This window comes from Oryx dammah, unplaced genomic scaffold (genome assembly GCF_014754425.2).
Source record: "Oryx dammah isolate SB20612 unplaced genomic scaffold, SCBI_Odam_1.1 HiC_scaffold_8, whole genome shotgun sequence".
NCBI classification, from domain to species: Eukaryota; Metazoa; Chordata; class Mammalia; order Artiodactyla; family Bovidae; genus Oryx; species Oryx dammah.
This window is the reverse complement of record NW_024070192.1, coordinates 12039005-12059855: the sequence shown is the minus strand read 5'-3', so window position 1 is coordinate 12059855 and position 20851 is coordinate 12039005. Positions and strand designations below refer to the sequence as shown.

At 57.8% G+C, this 20851-nt stretch overlaps 1 protein-coding gene across 4 annotated transcripts in view; it reads right to left on the bottom strand.

Annotated features, from left to right (window-relative positions):
• Positions 1-20472, bottom strand: part of ASPSCR1 (ASPSCR1 tether for SLC2A4, UBX domain containing) — a 28490-nt gene extending 8018 nt beyond the window's left edge. Inside the window, exons 1-7 of one of the 4 annotated variants that reach the window (XM_040244827.1) lie at positions 20283-20442; positions 19314-19369; positions 15550-15664; positions 14184-14284; positions 8543-8600; positions 7502-7575; positions 6719-7154 (exon numbers count right to left, since the gene is read on the bottom strand). In XM_040244827.1, the coding sequence (XP_040100761.1) occupies positions 6719-7154; positions 7502-7575; positions 8543-8600; positions 14184-14284; positions 15550-15664; positions 19314-19369; positions 20283-20384 (942 nt within the window). In that variant the 5' untranslated portion in view covers positions 20385-20442. Of the gene's footprint in view, positions 1-6718; positions 7155-7501; positions 7576-8542; positions 8601-14183; positions 14285-15549; positions 15665-19313; positions 19370-19724; positions 20079-20282 lie in introns of those variants that run through there. The other 3 variants (XM_040244829.1, XM_040244828.1, XM_040244830.1) reach the window with 3 other exon arrangements.
• Positions 20473-20851: the final 379 nt, after the last annotated feature.

Sequence of the window (20851 nt, the reverse complement as noted above, 5' to 3'; positions counted from 1 at the left end):
CAGAGGGCCAGGAGAGAGCCACCTCGAGATGACTCTGACCCGCCCGCATCGTCTGCGCCTTGGGGAAACTTCCTGCTCCTGGGCAGAGGAGCCAGGGGTCTGATGCCGCCCATCAGAGCCCAGACCACCCAAGTCCCAGAGCTGCCGCCCTGACCCGGCCCCAGGAGGGCCCTGTCCCATGAGAAGAGTGGATTTCCATGGCTGGTTGGTAGGACACATCACCCTGTCCTGCCAAATGACCAAGGGAGAAGCCAGGGGGCCTCAAACACCTCCACACAGCCTGCCCAGTGGAGATATTTCCACTGCAAAGAGGAGAGAGACCAGGAAAGGAGAAGCGGGCCTGACAACTCCACGTGGGAGGAAGTGCGGCAGACGCGGCACCGGGGGAGGACAAGCCTTGGCCCCGCTCACTTCCGATGCTCTGCCGGCAATCTGGCCCTCATTTGCTGTCCCTTCACCCGCTGTTCCGTGGTCATGGGCAGTTATTACGCACACAGCTCCCATCCTAGATGGATTTATGGAGATGTTTTGGGATAGAGACTAGAGGCCTAGGATGAGACCATTAGGGGAGGAAAAAGAAAGGCACACAATGGCCACTGTCAGAGGGCCCTGGCACCCTCACCACGGAGACTGGGCTCCTGTGCACTGGTCGAGAGCCAGAGCCCCCGATTCTGGGATGGGGGTCCGAGATGAAACGCCCCCTGTGGGGTGGCAGGCCTGGAACCTCCTCAGCATGCCTGACAGCTTGTCCTCACAGCCCAGAACTCCAGGTCTACTCCAAGAGCCTGTGGGAGCTGCTCGGAGGATGCGCCTCCACCAAGAACCCAATGTCACCAGGCCTGGGTCTTCCTGGCAAAACTGCAAGTTTTCCATCATTGGCTCAGAGTCCAGCTCCTGAAGGCTGTCAGTATTCAGGGCAGAGACTGGTTCCGACTCCCTTACCCCTTAACCCCCGGAATGCCAGAGAAGCTGGTCTCTTCCCTGATGGCCTCAACGCTGTGGGCATCTGTCAGCGAGAAGATGAGGAGAATGACGGGGCAGCAGCCAGGGCCTGGGGCCTGAGTCCAGGGAGTTGCGAGGTGGGGGCTCTATACAACTGCCCCTGACAGACGAGCAAACAGGCTCCATCCTGAGGGGAGGCACAGTGTGTGTCTGCAGGCTCCAAGGGTAGGGCCCTAGGGGACCCAACCCTGCTGGTGAAACACCTCGCAGGGGTCCCTCATTTCTTGCAAACACGTGACCCTGGCAAAGATTCCCTTGTCCCAGCCTCCACCAAAGCTGGAGACAATACCCAGAAAACCAGAAACGAGGAAGGTAGATGGAAAGGGGATGAGTCGGGGGTCTGCGAACTGGATGAAACTGGTGAGGGGAACAGACGGCACCTCCGGAGGTGGGGTGATAGGAATACTCTCTGCGGGTGACGTTCGGAGGAGGCCCCGAGCAACGCCTGAGGTTGGAAAGACACCGGGCTGATGCCTGGGCCACTCAGCCATGGGGACTTGAGAACCAGCTACCAGCTGTGACGGCCACCTGTGCCTTTAGAAAGAGCCGCCGCCACAGGGGGACAGACCCCACGAGGGAGACTCGAGAGGAAGAAGTGAGGGCACTGCCCACTGTCAGCACCACTCCAGGTCAGCAAGGCCACAGGCATAGCCAGGGGCTGGGCCTGGAGGGGACAGGGCGCAGGGCCAAGATCTGGGCCCATGGCGTCCCCCGACAGCTGGTGGACATGTTCCAGTGGCCGCTGCACAAGTGGCTGAGGACCCACTTGGGCACACGCGGGTCCCTTCGTGTCAGAAGCGGCCTCACTGCCCGCTGAGGTTTCATTTTCTTGACAGTAATTTTCCAGGACGTGATGACACAGGGAGAAAAAATGCAAAAACTATTTGGAGGTGACCTCAACCCCAGATTTTCCAGCTTCCCTGTGAGGGCGCTTGTGTCCCTCCCGCCCTTCTGCCTCCCTCTTGCCCAGACTGTCCTCTGACAATGCTTTTTGGTAACAGGGAATGTGGAGCGTTTCCCCTTGAGGCTTGGAGCTGAAATGAATCACTACGCGGGAGGGATGTGGGCCAAGCCTCCGTCACTCTCAGAGCCGGCCGCCCTCCGAAGCGTGCGCTGTGCCAATGCGAGGCCAGGCCTGACCGGCGAGGCCACACTGAACCTGAGCCCCTCACCCGCTGGGCCCGTTGTGACACAGGCTGAAGCCAGGTCTGCCCCAGCCCGGGGCCGAGGTCCACACCTGACTCTGCCCACCTTCCGAGCAGGAAAAAACAGAGCAGATCTTTAAAAGAGAAACACTGGGCTGCAAAAGCGACACGGGCAGTTTGAAGCTGGCATCTCTCCGTGCACATAGTGCACGGACCCCCAGAGGACTGAAATAAGCAGACATGGGGCATGGGGTGGCTCTCCTCATCACAGGGGAAGACGCGTGTTCCAGACCAGCAGGCCCGGGGGTGGATGCACACAGCGGACCAGGGCCAGGAGCAATCCCATACAGGGAGCCCCCGGGGCCCAATCAGAGGCCTCCTGGCCCTGTGGGCAGCTCTGGGTACCAAAAGATGTGCCAGTGGCTGAGGTGCTCTGCCCGCCTGTTCTCTATCACGGCTCCGCAGGCTGGGCGTCTGTCTCTCCCCCGAGTCCAGTCACGGCTGACACAGCACAGGGACAGCTGGAGGGCACCTGCCGGTCACCAGGCTTCAGAAACCGCCTTGAGACTCAGCTGGGGCCTTCAAAGCAGCTGACCTATCTGCCAAAAACCCTCAGAGGACATCCCAATTAAGGCCAAGGCTGGCGCCCATGGGTATCCACAATCACCAGCAGGTCAGGGACAGCTCATACCCCACCCTGGGTTCACACACAGGGGACAGTGAGCTGTGCTCTTGGGGGCTGTCATGGACAGACACCCCAGACCAACAGAAGGAGGGAGGCAAGCCAGCAAGGGGTGCTGCTCCCAGTCCACCCCAGCCCCCAGGTCCTGGCCAGGGTCCCCTAAGTCCCGTGTGTTCTAAACCTTCCAGTAACCGGGGACAGCCAGAGGTGAAGCTGACGCCTGCCCCAAGGTGTGGGTGCAAGGTGCGGACCAAGTCCGCGGGACCACATCTCCAAGGGAAGAGACCACCCCCCGGAGAGTGGGGGACAGGCAGGGGAGACCGTGGCCAGCCAGCCCTGCCTAGGGGGTCGGGGCCTTTGATCACAAACCCCTGTGCCAGCTGCATGGGGGGACGCCTGCTGGGAGCATGGCCCAGCAGCACAAAGAGCTGCAGGGCAGGCTCCCGGGCCAGCGGAAGGACTTCAAAGGACAGGCCAGGGGCCGCCGGGCAGCCCCAACCTCTCCCCGCACCCGGTTCTAACGGCCAGTAAAACTACCTTCTAATAATTAATGTTCTGACATCAAAGGCAGGAGCCGCCCGGGTCTGTAAACCATCCTGGGCCTCAGCCGAGGACCTGCCTGTATTTCATCCTGTCTCTTCTGACTCTTCATTCAAATCCAAAACCACACACAGGCAAAACATTAATGGGAAACTTGGAAACTCTTCTTGATTACTAAAATGTACCTTTGATGTTCCCCCAAAAGTTCTGTTTTGTTCCCTTCTCCCCTCCCCCAGGACTCAAGGGGACACAAAGCAGACACCATGTGGCCAGCCGGGCCTCCGGGTGCGCGGCTGTCAGTGTGACAGGAGGCGCGAGGCAGGCGGGCGGGCGGGGGACGCTCCACAATCAACCAGCTGCTGGGGCTCCCAGATCAAAGACACGCACTGCTGGCGGCCAGGCGGACCCTCCCTGGGACCCCTCCTTCCTGGGGCCCCTGGGGTCAGCACTCGGGGATGCACTGAGAACCTGCGCCTGACAGCAACCACTACCAGGCCGGCACCAACCCAAGCCACTCCCCACACAGCCACGGGTGTCAGTGGGTTCCCAAGAGATGCAGAGAGCCACAGGCTTTAGGTTGGGAGGAGGAAACAGCCAGCCCCAGTTCTAGCTTTCTGACCCCCAAACTCAGGGACCCCTCCCCAAAAGGGCAGGCCTGAAGGGAGTCAGGCACCCAGCCCTGGTTCACCCCAACCACAAGGCTTTGCACTCAACCACTGATTCTGGGCCCAGGTGATGAGACTGGGGGCTTCATACTACCATCTAATGCAGCCCAAACATCAGTGTAGAAGCCAGTGGGGTCCCTGAAAGGCCAGGGTGCCACCACCAACTCCCTAGGATGGCCATTCATGGGGCTTGGGACTGGCTCAGTCCCCACCTCACCTCCAACACCTCCCTCCCACCACCATCCATTTCAGCAAGAACACATGAAGGGTGACTCGGGGAGCAGGAGGAGATCTCCGATGCCTGTTCCCCTGCAGGGACTCGGGCTCCGTTTCATGGCCGAGCTGCCCCACCTCCCCACAACACACAGGCACCGGTGCCCCTCCTTTTCCACCATCCTCCAGTGTGTGACCTAGAGCAAGAGTGAGGAGGGGCTCGAGAAGAGACAGGGTGCATGCAGGCTCCAGCACTAACACATCACTGGAACTGCCCGGGAATGCAAGGATGGCTTGATGGGGGAAATCTACCCAAACCCTCATCATGCAAATTAACTGAAGCAGACATAAGGTGTGGAGTTACCGCGATTCAGGAAAAGCCGCTCGTAAAATAACCACGTTGATGATAAAGAAAAATTCTCAGAGAATTAGAAACAGAAACCCTCGATTTAATGAAAGACTTTTCACTGTCTTCAGCATACTTCACAGATAAACTAAGGTCACTCCCTGTAAGATCAAGGTCAAGAAAAGAATGCTCACTAAATTTGCTATTCAACAGACACCAGAAACCCAATCACTGCTATACGACAAGCAAAAAAAAAAAAAAAGGAAGAAGGACATCAAAGAAAAAGATAAAACTGACATTATTTGCAGACTCCAACTGACACTGAGAAACTGCTGGAACCAGGAAAGCAGGTGAGTGTCCTACCGCCCAGGTGGAGCCTCACCACGCCCACTCCAGAAGCTCCCAGTCCAGGCAGGGAATCCTGCAATGGCTGTCCATCACCTGGAAAGGTGATCTGTAAAGAGCAGTTTCTTTTGGCAGCGGCATCCTTCTCATCACATAAAACCTCAAGTGGACCCTGAGTGGAGTGTGGGCACACGGAGTCACTCTGGCTGGAAGGAAGGGGAGAGGAGGGTGGAGAACCTGGGGGCCCCACTCCGAAGGTGCAGCAGTGTCTCAGACAATGCCCACATGCAGCTGTGCAACCACAAGGGCTCCAGAGGTGAGAACCTGCCACCCAGGCTGCCAACCCAGGCTGGCGCCACCATAAGGTCTCCATTAGGAAAGACCCTCTCCAGCCACAAGCCAGAGGCCTAAGCTGGACTCTGGATGAACACACAGAGCCTCCTCAGGGGCCAAGCCCAGGAGGCAGGGTGCCCAGGACAGTCCCAGGGCAAGACATTCCTTGGTGCCCAGGAACCCAAGACACTAAGAAATCTACAACATGCCATTCCTGAAAACAGGGTCTATGAGCACTGCTGAGGGAACAGTCACACAGAGGGACACAAGCCCATGGGAGCTTTTCCCTACGACTCATGAAACCCCTACTGGACAAAGTCCTAGAGGCACTCCGAGGGGAAAGCCCTGCATCAGCACCCAGCTCAAGCACCTGATCCAACAGAAGTCACGCCTGTCCTCCCTCTTAGGAGCTCTGCCAAGGCTGCAACTGACCAGGGCAGGGCTGGCCTGACCTACAGAAGACCAGAGATGGCCTTGGAGGCTGGCACCATCAGACAGTGGGGAGGCAGACACTGGCCACATGCCTGACTTCTGCAGAGGTGTTGGCCACCTGGGGGTCCCCTTGCTCAGCATGATCCAAGATGCAGGGTCCCGGCCACTGTGCATGTCTGTGTGTGGTCAGAGCAAAAGATGGGAGCGGGCCTCACTGCAGGGGAGGGTGTGAGACTCACAACAGCTCAAAGGTGCCCACAGACAGCCTCAACATCTACAAAAGCCCCACGCTGCCCTGATGGCAGGTGTATATGCAGTAAGCTATACTGAGTTGGCCAAAAAGTTCGTTCTGGTTTTCCCATAATATCTTACAGAAAAACCCAAATGAGCTTTTGGGCCAACCCAACACTTCAACAGAGTTAGTCAGACAGGAAAATGGCGTCACGGAGACAACCCAGAGCCTGGGCCCTTCCATCCGAGCTCAGAGAGGGCCGTGCACCCTCCTCCCCACCACGGCTCAGGTGGCCACCAGGAACTTCCCAGAAATGTCCAGAAGAGATGTCCAAAGCCCAACCACAAGGCCACAACGTTTGTGAAGAGTGAGCAAACTCACCCTCTGCTGGCCAGCGATGGGACACAACGGGTGAGCTGGCGAACGCCTGGCTCAGGAGTAGAAGTGGCATGCCACTATCAAGGCCAAACCACCTCTGCATCAGTGCCGGCCAAGCCCACCAGCCCGGCAGAAGGCGAGGTGCCAGCTCTGAGGCTCTGGAAGGATGGCCCTGTCGACTGTGACGCGGCCACAGGGACACACAGGTTTGTCAAAACCCATCAACAGTATATCTAAAATGGTGCCTCAAGAAAGTTAATTTTAAGCAAAACAAAGCCAAAACATCACTTCCTGAGAAGATGAAAACGTACCCAAGTGACCCTGCTGTACCCTAGGCTGACCAGCCACGAGGTCAGGTGCTGTCAGGAAAAAAGACCCCAGTACCCAGCCCAGCTCACCCCTTACCAGCTCTGGCTCCGGCTGGGGCTCTTGGCCAGGCCTCGACTTCTTCGGCTTGGAGGGGCCTGCAGGGCTGGAGAAGGACTTTGGCAGTTTGGCTGAAGGTGACATCAGAGGCCTTGCGGACCCGGAGGGGCCCCCCAGTCGCTGTCCCCCACCAGAGAAAGGAACAAAAGGGGCAGGTGGGGGCTCCTTCGAGATCTGCTTCGCCTGAGCATCCGCTGGTTTCGGGCCTAAGCCGTCCACACAGCTGGCGCCTGGGCTCACTGCCTCATCCTGACGGCTCACATCACCCTGGCTGAGCCCCGCCGAATTCAGTGGGAGCAGAGGGCTGCTGGCTGCCTGGTCAGCCGACATAGAGGGGGTCGGGCTTCCTGGGCTTTTGCTCCAGGAGGCCCCAGGCTCCTGTTTGCTAGCAGAGTCACATCGCTTCATGGAAAACCTGAGTGGAGAGGCCCAGAAAGCAAGTGTAACTCCACACGTGGAGCCCTGGGTCTCACGGTGCCGCCCCCTAGCCTCTGATGACTACCAAACTGAACCCAGTGCCCTGAAAGCACCTCACAGCCCTTCCTGACCCACCTCACCTCCCGGGGGAAAGAACGTGCACAGGGTCACCATGCCAACCCTGCCAAGGGCAGATCCCCCACCTGACGCTGTACCCTAGGGTGCCCAGCCCCCCAGGCTGCGGGCGAGAGAAGCCACCGGCGTGAGTCTGGCCGTCCCCATGTTTCCTGTTGCCTTTCCTGTGAGACCCCCGTTTTCTAAACCAGACTCAAAGACATGCCTCACCTGATGATCGCACTGCCCCCAGTAAGGCCCAGTGACTGCAGCGTTGTGCTCTGCAAGGCGGCTCTGCCGGTCACCTGTGAGGGGGGACAGGACATCCTGCTGACCCTGTGCTGATGAAGCTCCCCATCCGCTGAGCCCGCCGCATGCTGCCTCCCCCAACCTGGGCACTAAGTCTCCAGCACTGTGGAGTCGCCCTGCCAGCCCCTGCACCCCAATCTACACCTGAGCATTTGTCTGCTCATCCATGTCTGTCTCCCCAGCCCCACCCCATCCGAGGTCTGGGTGGGCAGGGCTCAGGCCTGGGTTAGCCACATCTGGCCAGCTGACAAACCCCGAGGGCCGGGACTGACCATGATGGCCTCAATCCGGCCCAGGTGCCCAAGGCCCAGTGGTCTCTCTCCTGCAGGAGAAGATGTCTCCACTCAGGTCCCTCCCCCTCATAGCCCTGGAACCCTCACCCTGCTGAGCCCTGGATCAGGAACCTCAAGCTGGGATAAATAGGTGGGTGTGGCCCATCCATACCAGAGGCCCCTCGGGGACAGTGGCCACCCCGGGCCAGGAAAGGGCACTTGGCCAGGGTTGAAACAAAAAGCCCCTGTGAGCCAGGGCACTGAGCGCCAGGAGGGTCCCCCGTCACGGGGGGGGGGGGGGGGACAGGCAGGGCCTCGGTGCCAGGCCAAGCCTGCACCACGCCACACTCGGTTTTGAAAAAGATCAAAACAGGGAGCAAAGCAAATATTTATTAAAATGAAACCACTTTTGTGACTCTTGGGCTTTGAGAGAAGCTGAGAAAACAAACAGGGCTCTGAGGGAGGTTTGGGAGCAGCCGGGCGGCCCGCGGTCGGTTCCAGCGGAGCCGGCGTCCTGCCTTTTTTCCATGAAACACATCATGCTTTCAGGCCCCAAGTCTGCCCGTCGCTGCTTTGAAAGCAGGTCTGAGGGAGTGAATTTTCCAGATTGGAAAGTGGGGCTGGGCCTGTGTGGCAGCTAGGAGTGGGCGGCGGGGTGCGGGCCAGGCGGGTGGGTCCACAGCTCACCTACCTCATCCCTCATATACACGCAGACCGGGCTGGCCTCACACGGCCGCTCCAGACACTCCCTGTGAGGAGAGTGAAGAAAGCATCAAAGGCGGCCACTGCCCGGGGACGCTGCTGCCCTCAGGACGGCACCCTGGCCAGCGCCATGGGGACCCGCCCACCCTGGCCGCCCCACAGCTGGCCATCAGCCTGGCGGAGTCTCCCACCCGCCCCTAGCCTCTGGGCTCAGAGCAAAGAGAGGACACAGAACAGGGGGACGGGCAGCCCCAGTCACCTCCCGGAAGTGCCTCACGTCTCTGGCAACTGTTCCCACGGTCGGTGACGACAAGTCCTGGGGGACCATGATCTGAGCTTTTATCTGAACCTGTCCCCTGAGCGGGTTGCTGCCACCAGAAACACCAGGATCACTTGGCATGGATCTATCACATGGACTCCAAGGAGAGAGTGGGGCAACCCCGGGACTAACAGGGAGGCAGGCAACAGGCCTGGCCACCTGTAAAGCAGACCCCGAGATGGGAGGGGAGGGACCTAGGGAAACACAGCTGGGCACACTGGAGGGTGGAGGGCATGTAGGTGCACAGTCGGGCACACGCTCTCAGGACAGTCCACACCACTTGCACCGGCCTGTACCTTGATGGCCATCGAGGTTTCAAGCACACGGTGGCCAAGCCCTGGCTTTGGATGGTTAAGTTGCTGGTGGCAGGCCTGTGACAACCAACTCAAGTTCTTTCCTTCATCTCTGCATTTCCTGACACAACCATAGAACCAGCCCCCAAATAAAGGCCCATCCCAGACCCACCAGCAGTGCCCCAGGCCTGTCCCTCTCCTCCAGGAAGGGTGATGTGCAGCAAGCAGGAAACCTGAAGCCCCTTCAGGCCATGCAGCTCAGCCCCAGCCAGGCCCCAGGGCTCAAGCACAGAAGTGGCTAGGACGGGATGACACAGGTGCTGAGCTGGTATGGACACTGGAACACTGCCTGAGCCACCCCAGACCCGTGACAGAGGACCCATGTCCTCTGGGCGGGTTCAGCACGTTTTCTCCCATCTCTCTTGTTTGCTTTCACGTTTTACAGGGCCAGGCCTCAGGAAAACACAAGACCCCAAAGCGCCAGAGAGTCAGCCCTTGCCAGACCCACATGCTCTTCATCCTGACGCCAAAACAGAGGAGGAGCGAGGGAAGATACTCCAGCAAACAAGATCCCAGGTCCAGAGAGGAAGAAGGAGGGCGAGACACGGGGGTCCTGCTCCTCTCAATGGCAACAGGGACGGCAGCTTGCCCAGGCTCAGAAAGCTGGCTGACTGCCCACTGCAAGACAGCAGAGCCCTCTCCGCTCCTGGGGGCTCCGGTCACGCGTCCTCCCTCCAAAATCCTAGCCCGTGGCACCTGAGGGCAGCCCGGGAACCGCAAATCACAAACAGGAACGAGAGCACGGCAGCACCCGGGAAGGCCGGCCTGCCTGCCTGCTGTCCTCAGAGGCCTCTGGACATCAAACAGCAGCCCGGCTTTGATGTCGGCCCCTCCAGAGGGATCGGGTTCCTGCATGTGGGATCTGAGAGGAGGCCCCTAAACACGCTGAGGGGAGTGGCAGCCGAGATCACTTCCAGACTTTCCTGGCCAATTAGCTGCCTTCTCGTGTCCAGCCGAGGACAGCGGACCAGGAGGTTCCAGTTCATTGGCAAGCTGAAGCCACCACTCCCTGCCACAGGCCTGGCTGAAGATCCTCATTCTCAGAGGGAACTTAGCAGGGCCCTCCCGGGGATCCCTGTGCCCTTGGAACTGCCCTCAGCTTCCCCAGCCCAGGCAGGTCCTGCTGTCCTTCACCCACCACAGAGTGCCACGCTCCAGACGTGGGCTCCCGGCAGGGCTCCCAGGGAAGTGAGACTGTGAATGGGGGGCAAGGCAATTTGTCTGGAGCCCCTTCTGTTTTTGTCACTTGTTTGGACTTCCCTGGTAGCTCAGATGGTAAAGCGTCTGTCTACGATGCGGGGGACCTGGGTTCGATCCCTGGGTTGGGAAGATCCCTTGGAGAAGGAAATGGCAATCCACTCCAGTACTATTGCCTAGAAAATCCCATGGACAGAGGAGCCTGGTAGGCTACAGTCCATGGGGACTCGCAAAGAGTCGGACACGACTGAGCGACTTCACGTTCACATTTGGGCCTGACCAAGTGGGGCTGGTACAAACTCAGGTGCCTCTGACACAAGCCTGGCACCACAACACTCCCATGCAAGAAGAACCAAAACTGACAGAAACCAACCCGAACTAACAGCCATGCCTGCATGCTCAGAGGGGGCCCTGAGGCCACCAGAAGGCCCAAGGGTGGGCGGGGCTATGTCCTGAGGGGCCAGATGACTCACACCCACCACACTCAGCAACCCAGCCCATAAAGAGATGAGGTTAGCACCAGATGGAGCAAGAAGGACGAGGACTGGCCAAATCACAGGGATTCCTTCCCCTGAGCAGACCGAACGGGAAGTTTTGAGAGCAAAGCGGCCTCTGGCCTTTCCAAACAAGGCTGGGGGCGGGGAGGGAGGCCCGCCTGAGACCACGGAATGAATAGCCCAGCATCTATGCCTTGTGTTAACTGCCCACAAGGCCCTGGTCTGGGCTCTGCGTGACCCCAGCTGGTCCCTAACCTCACAGGCAGCCCTTCCCTGCAGCCCGCAGTGCCTTGGGGGCCGTACAATCCCAAGAGAACAGGCAGACAACTTGTCTTTCCCAAGGACCCCTGAATCCCTGCTCTTCCTATCCACAGGGTGAACATGGCTGAGATGGACCAGCAGGCTGAGCCATGAAATCAGGCCAGGTGCCGAGGGGCAACGGCATTCAGGGGAGAACCGAGCCTGCACGGCACGCCTGGAGCCTCCCTGCCGCAGACACCTGGGAAGCCGAGAGGGGGACGGCCAGCCCACATGGAGCCAGTGCCGTCCTCCGTAGCAGCTACCAGTCCGCACGGGTGCTGAGCACACACAGGGCAGCCGGCCCAGAGGGAGGCCAGCTCCAAGTGTGAGACACGCCGAATTTCAAAGACCTCCTACCAACAAAGAATGTAAAGTATCTCCTTTTTCCTGTTGATTACATGTTCAGAGGATAATATTTTGGATATACTGAGTCAAGTTAATTATATTCCTAAAATTAATTGCCCCTGTTTTTACTTTTCTTTGATGTGGCTACCAGAAAATTCTGAATTACCTCCTTGTCCCGCACATGTGGCCCACATGGCACATCCCATGGACAGTCTGTGGCTCCAGATGCTGCCATCAGGGCCGGGCCACTGTCCACCGTGATCCCCAAGCAGAGGACCCACCACCCGACCCACAGTGGACCCGGGATGCCGAGCTCAAACCCGCAGCTCCCGGCCGTGCACGGCGCCAGTCGCTCAGGGACGCTTACCGCTTCCCGAAAGTGTCAAGTGAGAAAAACGAACTTCCTGCTTGTCCCACTCTTGGGCACATGGAGACTTGGAATTCCCAGAGCCGCCCACCCACCCAGCCAGTGAGGGAGCTGCTACGAGCCAGCTGGAGCTCTCTCACCACACTGGACCTGTCAGGTGGCCGCCCCCAACTCCAGCAGCAGGGCCCTCTAGTGGCCCCAGCATGACCGCACCGGTTCACTGGGCATCTGGCCATGGCTTTGGGGCCAAACCCGCCACCCACCCTCCCACATCTGAACGCTGCTTCACAGTTAGCTAATGCCAGCTTCCAAGCAAAGGCCCAGATCTGCGATTCTGGAGACGAAGCCTCGGCAAGTGCCATCTACAGGTCCAGCAGCTCTGCCTCCAGAGTAGATCTCAGGACGGAGCCATCGGCAGTTTGCTCAGAGAGTGCACGAGGTGCATGTGTGACCCTGTGTGTCTAAAAATGGCTGTTTCATCCTCATCCCCAGAACTGTCTAGCAAAACAGAATTCTAGAACAAATGTATTTCCTACAGTGTTCTGAAGGCACTGCGCGGCCACCATCCTGGTGCTACCATAGAGAGCCCGAGCCCGCCAGCCCCCTGAGGGTACGGAACCATCCCGGCATCCCCAGCTCCTGACGAGTCACAGTGATGCCACCAGATGGGGCCCCACTGGCCCAGGCACAGCCAGCCTGTCACTCGGAAACGCATGTCCTTCGGTTCCAGGACCACTTCCCACCAGCTTCCTCCCGTGCTTCTGTTTTCTTTCTAGAGTTGAGGCAGCGGGAGCTGGCAGGCTGGCCTGTCCGGACTCCCCGTCCTCTGGCCTCTGTGCTCGTGCCTGGCCACTGGCTCTGTGGCTCCTCCCAGGAGGAGGCAGGGCAGCGATTCTGCACCCCAGGTCCAAGGTCTGCTCCCACGCCTCTGTGGCCCCATGTGCCCTCAGGCATCTGCTACCACGGAAGAATGCGCTTGGGCAGGCCGCAGATCAGCCAAACCAGCCGACCCTCAGGTGCCTCAGCAGAATGGCACCAGCACTCCCAGACATGCAGCACACTGGCATGTGTCTGGGATCTTGCCATCTGATCCACAGCTGTGGCTGACCCCGGCACCTTCTATTGCGGCTTCCTGATCTGCTTCCGAGAGTTCTTGTTTCTGAACCCTCCTTTTTAATGGCATCCAGCTCCCCAGTTCCAACAGCCTCTCCATCCTCTAAGAAAAGGAACAAATGCTCTGGCCTGTCCTGACAGCTGCTGTCCCTTCCTGTTTGCACTGGACTCTCATGTCAGGCTCACTCAAATGTCTGGGCCCCTTGGCTGTGAGCTCCCAATTACACTGGGGCTCTGGTCACGGTACAGCTGGCTGTCAGTAACCAGGTGGTGATCTGAGGAGCCACCCGTGCCCCCAACACTAGGAGCCTCCCGAATTCTCACGCTCACCTATCCCCGTTCTCGGGACAGTGTGGGCGGAGCCCCACCCTACCCAGGGAACCACCTCTGGCATCAGCAGTGTGGACTCTGTGGGGATCTAGGACCTCATCTCCTCCAGCGCCTGCCGTGCGCTCCCCGTCCCCTTTTCGCCCTCTCCACCCTGTCACTGTGAGGACCCCAACCAGAGTCCCCTCTTCCACAGAGACAAACCTAGTTCTCGGCACTTGAGAAACATCAACTCATATCATCATATCACCATTGGGAGGCCCAGAGAGGGCAAACAACTTGCCCAAGGCCACACAGCAACCACTATATCTTTCCACGGTCCCTTCCATTCTGTGGCTGGAGACCTTTAAAAGTGGACAAAGACTTCCAGCCCACAAAGAAAAACCAAAACTTAAAAGACTACCATTTTGACACTTTAAGAAACAAAGTTTAAACCGTTAATCACCAGATAGAAACTGACCCATGGCAACTGTCATTAAAGTGTTTTCTCTAAATACAGGCCATTCTCATGACAAGGGAGTTTTATAGCTGCAGCATTTGTCAGCACCCTACTTCTCTATTCAATGCTTACCACACTGGAGGGGGGCACTTGGGTCCCCCACAAGCTCTTTCAGAGGGTGAGGCCCAGCCATCACACCAGGACACCCATAAAGACAGATGAGCTACTGGTGTAGGCCGAAGGCGGTACCAGCAGCAGCTGGTGGAGGCCGAAGCACAGCTCCGGCTTGCAGCTCTGGATCAATCCCCGTGACCGTGGCAACATCCCCATGGCGGAGGAAGGCACGGCCCAGAACCTGCTCATCAGCACTTACCTGATCTGGGCAAAGTGGCAGAGAAGCTCCCAGAGCGACTGGCCTGAGCAGAAAGTGTCTTGCAACCTAGAGCCATCGTCTAACTGCAGAGCAATGCGCACCTGAGGGGTGAGACGTTGGAGCCAGGTCAGGAAGAGGAGCACTTTCCTGGCTGGACCCCGCCCAGGTCTGGTCCTCAGGGTACAGGCGGAGGGTACTGTGTTTGCTGAATTTTTTTTAAATAAGTGAGCATACTGTTTTATGAGAAGCTTTTAACAATTATCTCCCAAAATAGAGACGTAAGTCTATAACCCACAAGGGGGATAAATATTCTGGTCCCTCTGTGAAGTGACAGATACACTAAAGCTCAAAGTCCCCAGGTGAGGACCTGCTCAGCCCATTGCCACAGTGCAGTGATTCTCGAGGTCGCAGCTACTCCTGCCCTTCTGGCCAAGGGGCTTCTCCAGGGCACATTTATTTACGCTGTGTATGTCAGTTAACCCTATCTGCGACCCCATGGACTGTACCCCACCAGGCTTCTCTGTCCAAGGGATTCTCCAGGCAAGAGTACTGGAGTGGGCTGCCATTATTTACATTAAATCCCAATAAAAGACAAAGGAGAAACCGCTCTGTGGGAGAGCGTGAGGGGGTCTCCAGCCACGCCCAAGGAATCCCCTACAGAAGTCAGGGTTCCTTCCACATCAAAGGCTGCGAACCACAACTGTAATGGAAAAAGAGATCTATCAGGCTCATCCCCAGGCGCCTGACTCCAGTGGGCTCTAAGCTCACACCCCTGAGGCTCTAGCCTGGTCTCTCAACCGGGATGAAAACTGCTTCCCTGCAGTGTTGGGAGGATTTGCACTTTCATTCTTAAAGGACCTGCCTGAGCACAAGAGGGCAGCTATCGCCATGATTCTCACCGTGTGCTAAATCCCTAGGAAGCATAAGCTGCGGATTTGGTAGAAAGCAGTGAGCTGCGGTCGGAAGACAGGCTGTGCTCTCACTGCGCCCAGTCAGAGGAAGCCTGCGCCTCTCACCCTGTGTGTCCTCATCCCAGAGCTGAGGCTGCACTGGACGCCATACAGAGAGTCCTGCTGGCTCTAAGATTCTTGGCAATGTTCTATGGTGAATGCTGCCAGCATGCCGACATGGACACAAGTAACCGCCCCCACCCCAAAACACAGTCAGCACAAAGAATAAAAAGTCTCATTTCCAATCATCACTTTGGGGAATAGAAAAGGGGCTGTCGCCTGACCGAGAGAAGCCAGTCTCACCCGAGGATGAGGACGAGTGCCTCGTGTGCGCAGCCCACGCACCCCACCCATCTGCTCAGCCCCAGTGGTCTGAACAGAAGAGCTGGGAGGCGCGGGGCCGCCGAGCTACCTACCATGTTCTCGGGCCCCTCGCGGCTCCGGGAGATGGGCACCATCTCCAGCTTGGCGTTATTGGGCAGGTTGGCGAATCGCCACTGGAGAGAGAGGTCAAGCACATTCCTCTGAAACCTGCAAAACAGATCAAAGCCTCAGGCTGCCCTCTGACCCGAACACAGCCCAGCACTGCCAGGAGCAGCATGCGAGCAGACGCCCATGTCTGGCCGGCACTTCCACAGTCCCTGGTGGCAAAGCTGCAAGAACTGAGGGATGGCCTGAGAGCCTGCAAAGACAGGGTGGGTCCCTGACTCCAGTAGTGGGTCTTCTGAAGGAAAGAGAGTGAGCATTGATACAATCCGAGCAGGAACAGTGAGAACACAGGTCACCTCTGGGGCAAAGCAAGCACCTGCTCCCTCAGACCATGAAGCAGTGATCAGTCCAACTACAAACTCAGAAGATGAAAGCACAGGTGGGCACGACTGAAGGGCATGCACCTTGCTCTGCACAGAAAAGTTCTAATGGAACAAAACCCTGTTGCTACTGCCCAGAGCTGCAGCACTCCAGCCACTGTGGCCACTCCCCTGTACTGCAGGCCACCAGCCAAAATGACCTGCTCCCGTCCCCCCTGCTTCCTGCTATCCTTGGAAGCAGGGCCACACCCCCAAAGACCAATGACAGAGGCAAAGGTTTTAGAGAATCACAAATGGAATGACCTGACCTAAAATCCCCATGGAAAGCCAGGCCCTCACAGTGGCTGGAATATGGGGATAAAGGGCTGAGACCACCATTCCTGGCTCACAAAGCCAGGTCCTCCAACCCTGGAGCGGCCCATCGTCTCTCTGTCCATGTCCTGCATGTTTTAGAGCTGGGGACCTGGCAACTTAGAGCCTCCAGCAGATCGAGGAAGAGGCCCGTGTGGGCCCACAGCCTCCTCTGACCCTCATGTACAGAGCTCCTGGATCCAAAGATGGATGGTTCCTGGAAGGAACTGGTGGGAGGAAAGTAAACTAGTGAGTCAGGAGGAAAATACCCACGGCCAAGAGGACAGGTAGAGAATCCAGGGACCTCCGAGACACCTGCTGGTCTCCACTGGCAGCCAGCCCTCCTAGGAAGCATGGCCAGGGTTGGGATCAGCCTGCTTCACAAACAGGAAACCCAGATGGGAAGTACCTACAGGTAGCCCAGGCCACCCAAAGGCAGTGCTAGGACCACACTATACAGCTCCTGATATTCAGCTCAGATCACATCTTGTCTGTGGACTGAAAGAGAGTCAGATACCCACACCTGACAAGAGGAGGGATAGAAAGGGGCTTGGGACTTGGAGGCCTTGACACTGTCTCACCTGGGTGAGGGAGGGAGGGTGGTAGCCAAGTGGCCCTGGAGCCTGCCTGACCCTGGGCCCTCTCCTGACCCTCTCTGCTCCCACGAATGCTATGGAAAGGAGAACCACCACTGTTAACCCTACAGATCACTTGGGAGTGAGGAAAGCTCTTGCCCGTAACAGAAAACAGAAGCCGTGTGGTCATGATTTTATAAGACACAGACAGCGGCCAGAATGAATCACCAGAAGAGTGAATAAGAGAACTTATTTATGCCTCTCTGAAGTCAGACCCTGAGCTCCATTTTTAATGAAAGTTTAGGGGAAGAGGGGGAACTATAGCACTGGCAAGAGAACATGAGATTTGAATACACAAGGAAGTGGTCACCCAGCAGCATGAATACCAAGATGCCTTTGGAAACAATGGTTTTCTGAACATGCAAAGGGCGTCTGGAAGACCTAAGAAAGAAAGAACTTTGATACTCATCTTCAGCACTTTAGAAATTGCCACACAACAACTTCAACGTTAAGTGCAAGACAGGACAGCAGAGCTACAGAAAACTCGAGAAGGGAGGCGCTCGGAGCCCTGGAGATGAGGGGAAGGGGCCTCATGAAGTACACACACACACGTGGGCAAGAGGCTGCCTTTCTTGGCAGGAGCAGCAGTTTTTAAACAAATTACACAGTCAGTGGATACAAAGAAAACAAGAGAAAAATCAATACGTGTTGTAAGAGTCCAACCAGGCACCACATGGAAATCTCAGGCAGGTTCAGGGAGAACAAAGAAAGAATACACAGCTCTGTGACAGGATGCCAGGGGAAGGCCCAGTACAGGCCCTGGGATTCTCCGTGGCTGGGCAGGAGGCAGGGATCTGGGATGACACGGAGGTATGCCTGCTCAGACCTCCTCTACAGAGCCCCACATGAGAGGCACGTCTAGCAGAGCAGTCTCCCATACCTCGGGCTCCTGTCTACCCCTGATGTGAGGACAGCCATACTGTTAAGGATGTGCTTAAGGTAGGAAGCTCCCCATATGTGACAGAAACCCACACCCACTCGTGTGGGGTTTTGACTCTTTCACTGCCCTAGGTTCCAGAATCTGGTGAAAGCCCTCTCTTTGGAAAAATGCCTGCACACGAAGACTGGTGCTCCAGGGCCTGAGGCCACCAGAAGCTACCTGCTGTTTGCAGGTTTCTTCCCATTTCTCCATGATCACCTCTTCTTGCCCTCAGAGCCTCACCAGGAACTTACACAACCAAAGGCCCAAAGCCCTGTGCTGTGGTTGGAATGATGGCCCCTAAAAAGACATATCCATAGCCAAACCCCCAGAACTCATGAATGTAACCTTATTTGGAGACAGGGCCTTTGCAGATGTAATTAAGAATCTCGAGATGAGATCATCCTGGGTTATCTGCTAGGCCCTAAATTCGGAGACAAGTGCCCTGATAAGAGACAAAAGAGTTCAGTTCAGTCGCTCAGTCGTGTCCGACTCTTTGCGATCCCATGAACTGCAGCATGCCAGGCCTCCCTGTCCATCACCATCTCCCAGAGTTCACCCAGACTCACGCCCATCGAGTCCGTGATGCCATCCAGCCATCTCATCCTCGGTCGTCCCCTTCTCCTCCTGCCCCCAATCCCTCCCAGCATCAGAGTCTTTTCCAATGAGTCAACTCTTCGCATGAGGTGGCCAAAGTACTGGAGCTTCAGCTTTAGCATCATTCCTTCCAAGGAAATCCCAGGGTTGATCTCCTTCAGAATGGACTGGTTGGATCTCCTTGCAGTCCAAAGGACTCTCAAGAGTCTTCTCCAACACCACAGTTCAAAAGCATCAATTCTTAGGCGCTCAGCCTTCTTCACAGTCCAACTCTCACATCCATACATAACCACAGGAAAAACCATAGCCTTGACTAGATAGACCTTAGTCGGCAAAGAAATGTTTCTGCTTTTGAATATGCTATCTAGGTTGGTGATAACTTTCCTTCCAAGGAGTAAGCGTCTTTTTAATTTCATGGCTACAGTCACCATCTGTAGTGATTTTGGAGCCCCAAAAAATAAAGTCTGACACTGTTTCTACTGTTTCCCCATCTATTTCCCATGAAGCGATGGGATCAGATGCCATGATCTTCGTTTTCTGAATATTGAGCTTTAAGCCAACTTTTTCGCTCTCCTCTTTCAAGAGACAGAAGAGGAGAGACACAAACACACAAGGATCAGGGAGACAGAGATAAGAGGGAGGCAACCACAAGCCCAGGAACACTTCGAGTCCCCCAAAGCTGAAAGAGGTAAAACAGGGTACTCGCCCAGATCGCTGGAGGGGATGCAGCCCCACCAACCCCGTCATCAGGGGCTTCTGGCCTCCAAGGGGTGAGCCAATAAACCCACGTGGGCTGAAGCCCCAGCAGGGCCCTGGGTGAAGGGTGGGTTATGGATTTGGAGCCCGCGGCCTGGCGAGAGCAAACTCACTTCAGGTCGTACTCGTTGGGGTTGAAGTCCTGCCGACGGCACGTGTCCTCCAGGACCTAAGGGTGAGATGAGGGTGTGAGCCACTGGGTCAGGCCTGGTCGCCCCAGGCGGGGGCAGGCAAGTGCCACTTAGGCAGTGAGGGCACGGAGTCCACCTCTTGCAGAGCCCGCTGGCTCCACAGGACAAAGCCTGTAATACAAGTGGTGGACCATCCACTCAGCAGCTCCACACACCTCACCTGCAAATCCTGCTTACTCTCTCCTCACTGGGCCTGCTGTGTCAACTCAGTTCTGCGAGACCTTCCACATCAGGCCCTCAACAACTGGCCACCACAGGTATCTTCCTACACACTCAGGGACGCCCCTCCACCCCCAGAGAATAATGTTCAAACTCCAAAGAGAGCCAACTCAAGGAGGCCCTGGGTTCCCCACTGGACAGAAGCCCCTCTTTCATCATGCTCTGCACACACTGAGTTGCCATTCATCGGCTCAGCCCCCTTCCCCACCGTGTCTTCGCGCCGGCCCCTACATAACAGGGCCCAACAAGCATTTCCAACATAATGGGTTCGACATGGGCCAGCTGCCGGGTTAAGGGCAGCAAGTGACTCAGCACACGCCGCCACAGCGCACCGAGCCGGAGGGTGACCCTAGAGTGGAGACATGGGGCCGGGACCCTCGGAGTTGGGCTCGAAGCCCCGCGGACTCGGATTGGGGTAGCGGGGGCCGCGACCCCAGGCATCCCCTCAAGGAGGCTAACCAGACCCCATCCCCAAGCGCCCGGAGCCCGACGCGGAAGAGGGAGGGCCCGCCGCGCCATAAGGCCGTTCATTGGCCGCAGCAGGCCCCGCCCCAAGGTTCCCTCCCGACCCCGCCCCCGCGGCCTTCGCAGCAACCGCAGGAGTGGCCGGCGCCACGTCTCCGCCGCCGCGTCTCCGCCTTTCGCTCGCCCGCCGCCCGCCCGCGGCCGCACCTGCAACAGCACGGTGCTCGGCGTCACCTTCACCGTGTGGCGCCGCCCGTTCGGGGCCAGCACCGACACCGCGGAGCCCCCGCCGCCTGCCGGGGCCGCCATCTTCCGCTCACGTGACCCGCCGCCCGCCCGCCCGGCGTCAAACAACTTTATCCGCAACAGCCGGACGCACACCCTCGCGGCTTCGGGGGCGGGGCCTGGGATGGGGCGGGGCCAGCGAGCCTCCGGGTCCGCCCCTGCGTGGCCCCGCCCCCGCCGTTTTTGCGGCCCCCCCCCCCCCCCGAGCGCGCGCCCGACACCTGAGCGCGGTCACACCAGCTGGGCCACGTGGCCCTGGGTCCGGGCTTGGGGTGCCCTGGGCTCGCTACCCCCTCCGGCCCGTCTTGGGTCCCACTGCCCCTTTTCCTGCCCCCTATGGTCCCTAGGGGTGAAGCCAGGCTCACGCACCTCTGTGGAGTGAATGCCTGCCGGCCGAGGGGTGCTGTGAAAGTCTGGGAGCAGCTTTGGGGAAGGGCCCGCCAGAAACTCCAAATCAGAGAGCAGATTCGGTTAAAGTCTGCGACGAGCGT